Below are 5,944 nucleotides of genomic sequence, written 5' to 3'. Positions count from 1 at the left end.
ATAATGCCGAAAAGAAATGCTTTGTGTTTTTGTTTTTTTGTTGAAATTTTGATTTTACTGCCGAAAGGGTCATAAAAAATATGGGAATCCAATAAATTTTTAAACTATAAGAAGACGCAAAACTTTTTCCACTTCAAACATTTCAGCTGAGCCAGTGAAAGAGCTCAGTTGGGCGAAAACGCAGTAGAGCATTTCGCAAGCCAAGGATAACGAGTGAAGTGAAATAATGATAAAATTTGTGGCTATCTGTGCCCTAATGTGGGTGTCCGCTCAAGGACAATATGTCTACCAACAGCCCGGCTACGATTTGGTGCAGCGCAATGATAACACCGTGGCAGAAGATTACGGTGGTATTTTGAACAGCTATGGCAGTGTCGAGGATACCCGAGGACGAAAAGGCCGTCCCACCCGCAATGACTGCAAAGCGAAATGCTGTAAGTTGTTTTATACCTTTTTTAATCCTTTTCACCCATTTGTAAATTAAATTGTCCATTTAATGTCATTGTGTCTCATTTGGATTTTGTTGTTCTGCTTCTTCGTTTCTCCCCTTCACAGTCTGTGGTACACCAAATTCCAATCGCATCGTTGGCGGCACACAGGTGCGCCAAAACAAATATCCCTGGACAGCCCAGCTGGTCAAGGGTCGCCATTATTTGCGACTCTTCTGCGGTGGTTCTTTGATTAATGATCGTTACGTGCTGACTGCTGCACATTGTGTCCACAATAATCGTGACCAAATAACAATACGTTTGTTGCAATTGGACAGATCATCTTCCGATCCTGGCATTACAAGAAAGGTGAGAAACTACATTTAAGGCAACCAACATAAATATTTGAGGCGTCCCTAAGTCAGTCACTCAGCCGGCCAGCCAGAGCAGCCATAGTGCTTAGAATGGACGGAGGCTATTAAAAAATTAGTTGCTGAACATTTGTTAAACGATGTTTAGTGGGCCTCCAACTCCTTCTCAACAAAAAAAAAAAAAAAAATGGGTACAAATGTACTCAAGTTGATGAAGGGACACAGTGGGTTACTCTGCTGGTTTTACATTTGCTACACAACAGCTTTAAGTCTTGAGAAGAAGACAGGTGTGGGAGTTTATATCGGAGTACTGTACTGAAGTTTAAGAGGAAGAGTGTAAAATTATGCGATATTTTCAGCCATTTCGGACTTAATTTGGATTTAGAGGCCATATAAAGTCGTCATTCCATTTGATTTTGGAAATGTATTGTATATCGTGAAGATCCTAACCTAGATTTTCTTTGTCGAGGTATCTTTTTTTTTTGTATTAAGAGCGCACAACATGCCGATTACTGGCTTAGGTGTTGTCCATAGTGGCATGGGGCGGATTTATACCCGCACCCTCATTTCAACCTAACCTAACCTATCGTGAAGAACTTATCAGTAATTAGTGGCAGAATTGGTGAAAGGCAATCTGAGACTCAGTTATGCGCGAGCATGCATCGAATTCAAAACGGAACATAGACAGGAGCTGACATCCCAAAATTTTTTTTTTGGCTCTTAGAGAAAAATGTCATGAAAATTTTGTTTCTTAAGAAAATCTTATTTTGGAGACCATTTTGTTGAAATTTAGTATTCTTTGTTTTTGGGTAAAATTTAACTGAAATTTTGTCTTTAGAAAAAATTTTTGAAATTTAGTCTAGGGAAAATGTTACAGGAATTTTTAGGAAAAATTTTATTAAAATAATTTTAAATAAATTTTTTGGAAAAATGTCACTGAAATTTTGTTTTTAGAGAAAATGTCACTGAAGTTTTGTCTTTTTAGAAAACTTCATTGAAATTTTGTTTTTAAAGAAATTTCATTGAAATTTTGTTTTTAAAGAAATTTCATTGAGATTTTGTCTTTAGAGAAAATTTCATTGAAATTTTGTCTTTAGAGAAAATTTCATTGAAATTTTGTCTTTAGAGAAAATTTTATTGAGATTTTGTCTTTAGAGAAAATTTCATTGAGATTTTGTCCTTAAAGAATATTTCATTGAAATTTTGCCTTAGAAATTTAAATTCATTGAAATTTTGTTTTTAAAGAAATTTCATTGAGATTTTGTCTTTAGAGAAAATTTCATTAAAATTTTGCCATATAAGAAAATTTCATTGAAATTTTGTTATAAAAGAAAATTTCATTGAAATTTTGTATTTAGAGAAAATTTCATTGAAATTTTGTCTTTAGAGAAAATTTCATTAAATTTTGTCTTTAGAAAAAATTTTATTAAAATTTTGTCTTATAGAAAATTTCATTGAAATTTTTCTTAAGAGAAAATTTTATTAAAATTTTGCCTTTAGAGAAAATTTCAAAATAATAATGTCTTTTGAGAAAATTTCAAAAAAAAAAATTTGTCTTTAGAGAATATTTTATTGAAATTTTGTCTTCAGAGAATACTTCATTGAAATTTTGCCTTAAAAATTTTTAGAAAATTTCCATAAATCACCTGTAAATTTTTTCCTAGAAAAAATTTCATTGACATTTAGTCTTTAGGGAAAAATATATTGGAGACCTGCCTTCAGTTCCTACCTGTGATCGCTTTAAAAAGCCCAACACTTTTTTGAATGTTCACATTCTCTAAATCAAACAAGTTTTCAAAGAAATGAGAACCTAAAGTAGAACTCCTTCTGACTGCTAGTGCGGGACATACACACATCAGATTATCTATAATCTCTTCTTCCTCGAAGTCCTCACAGCTTCTGTAAAAGTCGTTACTGGCAACCTTCAGTCTGTCATCATGTTTTCCGATCAGACAGTGACCAGTCATGACGGACGCAATAAGTGAGCCCCCCATTCTAGCCAGCGACAGTTAAGCGGTAGACCTCTTCCAGTCTAGATCATCCCCCATATTCCAAAATTATGTGGCCTGATCTCGATTGTGGCTACAATCTATCATCCGTTGCCCTTTGGTCCTGATCCTGAAGACTTAGCCTACATGTAATCGCAAATCCGCAATTACTTTTTGGGCAACCCAATAGGTCTGACAACTGCAGTATATACCCAGTGCATGACACGCGGCTTAAACCTCCAACTTTTGCCAATAGGTCTCTTCCAGGTGAACAGAGAAAGAGTTGCCATTCTTTTCCTTTCCAAAATGTTAGATTGGAAGTTCAATTTCCTGTCTAGCAAAAGACCCAGGTCTCCCCCCAAAGAGATAGGTGCCATTGTAGGTAACTTGTATCTCCTGCTAAAAAGAAGTACTTCTGTGGTGCACGGATTTACACCTAGACCACTTTCGGTAGCCCACTTTGTTGTCACATGTAGAGCTTCCTGAAGTATATCTCTAAGATTGCCACGCCATCAGCATACGTGACCACTTTTACACCTTTTTTTTTCAGGGACAATAACATTGTTAATGGCTATATTCAAAGGTAGAGGAGATAGAAGGCCACCGTAGCATGCAGGGTTTTCCCCTCCTAATGCAGGCAACATTTGTGAGGTACTGTGCCATGTAAAACTTCTCTTCAAAGAGGTGTCGCACTGCGGCACGCTGTTCGGACTCGGCTATAAAAGGGAGGCCCTTTATCATTGAGCTTAAACTTGAATCGGACTGCACTCATTGATATGTGAGAAGTTTGCCCCCGTTCCTTAGTAGAATGTTCATGGGCAAAATTTGCATTTGTATTTGACGAGATAGTACACCTCCTTGAGATGTTCGTCTGCTGACCTCAGAGGTGATAACCAACGCTGAAATTTATTTCCTGATTTCCCGTATTTGTCATAAAAGGGTTCCTATGCCAACTTTAGCCCAAATTAGAGGAGCAAATTTGAACTCTTCTCTTGAAGACCTTTTATTTGAGTAAAATATTTTCCCGATCAGTCTGTATTTACCATTGGTATTATTTTCGGTGGTGGCCCCCGAAAATTTCATTTACTTGTACTCTACTTACAAACACCTTTCATATGAGTCCCATATCGAACGATCGGCCTACAAGCTCATTTTATTGTTGGTGCGAATTGCCAGACATTCAAACAGATTATCCTATGAACATCCCACTAAGGAGGAAGAAGATAACCACTCCTGAAAAATTTGTCTAATGTCCAAGCCGGGATTTTAACCCAGGCGTTTGGCATCATACGGGGAAATGCTAATTTCTGAACAATGGGCCCCGCCAGACACTTGGCGTCAATTTTTTATACCATTTTGTTGTAATCAGTTGACAAGTCATTTTGGTGTATTTGAGGCGCGACGTTCTCCCGGATTGTTTGACCACGGAAAGATTGCGAAATTAAATTTCGATTTAATTCTTTTCGATATCGAACATTTTTCATGAACATTCATTAAAGAATGGTGGGCACCTCTCTTACTGAGTGCAGTCCGATTAAAGCTCATCAATATCGATCTGGCCCCGTTCGATATCAAAACTTCCCATTTACATTTCATTAAGTAATATAGGGTACTTCTCTCTATCAATGAGTGCAGTCCGATTAAAGTTTAAGTTTTTTATGCCGAGTTCACAAGACATGCCGCATAGCGACATTGCTTGGTAGAGAACTCTTAACATGGCAGGATACCTCAACAAATGAAGCCAGCACTAGTAAGTGGATAACCACCTGATTTTCTGATGTTCCCGCAGGGATTTGAACTTAGGTTTTCGGCGCACATGCTGACCTTCCTATCGAAAAACTTAGTACCCTATTTTTCCGAGGGACTACTTTCCACACTACGAAGCTATATACGAAAATTAAAGAAGTATATATGTACATAAACATTATATGAATTGAAAATTCTCATTTACTCCTTACATCATAAACTTGGAATTTATTTAAGCTAAATTCAATCTCTGTCCACAATGCCAGCGCCCATTGTGAAATGTTAGATGTTAAAGAAAACGAAAGACTTAAGACACAAACTTGCCGGAAATTGCAATTCCCTGCTATATCTCAGACTATGGCAGTGATTCGTTAAAAGTAATCGTTTTATTCTCTGTTTTCTAGCATAGCAAACGATAAAAGCTAATTTGTCTTGTTGATTTCACTTCCTCATATTTACATGAACTTCATCACGAGATCATTTTACAAAATCTCTTATTGCTTCTCTTTTTTTTCAGGTTAGCCGTACCATTGTTCATCCCCAATACAATCCCAATACCATTGCCAATGATGTTGCTTTATTGCAATTGGAATCACCTGTGCCATTCAGTGACAAAATTCGTCCAGTTTGTTTGCCTAGCACCAATCAAAACTTCGACGGAAAAGATGCCATTGTTGCTGGCTGGGGTCTGCTCAAGGAGGGCGGCACTACATCCAACTACCTGCAAGAGCAGGAACTGTTCCAATTATCACAAATCAAGAGTGTCGCAACACCCGATACAAGAATAAGATTCAAGATGTGATGCTGTGTGCTGGCTTGGTGAAACAGGTGGCAAAGATGCCTGTCAAGGTGACAGTGGTGTCCATTGATTGTTAACGAAGGTCGCTATAAATTGGCTGGTAAGTTTTCAAGTCAAGTGGTTTCATATAATTGCCGTTATCTCATGGCTTTCTTTTATGTCTGCTTCCAGGCGTTGTTTCCTTTGGCTTTGGTTGTGCTCAACCCGGTGCTCCTGGTGTTTATGCTCGTGTTACCAAGTTCTTGGATTGGATTCAATCCAATACCAAAGATGGCTGTTATTGCAGTGGTTAAACATTTTGGCAAATATTATTACTAGAACTTTTAAAAGACTCGCTTAAATTTAAATCAAATTGCCATTTTAATTTATTGAAAACTATTTATTTCCATATCACAATTTGCCCAGAATAAATTCATGACCATTGATACCTTTATAAGGCGAAGAGTTTGCTTACATCAACTGAAAATATTGAATAAATTTTGAAATTGAAATTGAAAAAAATTGCCTGGACAGAACTGGAGAGAATAGTTTCAAACACTCCAACATGGGACTTTCTTACCACTTTGCCGGGACGAACTTTGGATACCCACAACCGAATTTCGTTAAGCTCGG

The 5,944-nt window shown here is 37.1% G+C and overlaps 1 protein-coding gene across 1 annotated transcript; it reads left to right on the top strand.

The window, feature by feature from the left end:
• Positions 1 to 226: 226 nt before the first annotated feature.
• On the top strand, positions 227 to 5,638 carry LOC106096089 (trypsin-1). The gene is given in 7 exon segments (XM_013263648.2): positions 227 to 434; positions 556 to 797; positions 5,051 to 5,266; positions 5,269 to 5,356; positions 5,359 to 5,391; positions 5,394 to 5,432; positions 5,504 to 5,638. Coding segments are annotated over 7 exon segments (948 nt in total). The 3' UTR covers positions 5,626 to 5,638.
• Positions 5,639 to 5,944: the final 306 nt, after the last annotated feature.

The sequence above is a fragment of the Stomoxys calcitrans genome, chromosome 3, assembly GCF_963082655.1.
Source record: "Stomoxys calcitrans chromosome 3, idStoCalc2.1, whole genome shotgun sequence".
Lineage (NCBI taxonomy): Eukaryota > Metazoa > Arthropoda > Insecta > Diptera > Muscidae > Stomoxys > Stomoxys calcitrans.
The sequence above is the reverse complement of the archived record's forward strand: the minus strand, read 5'-3'. Positions and strand labels throughout refer to the sequence as shown.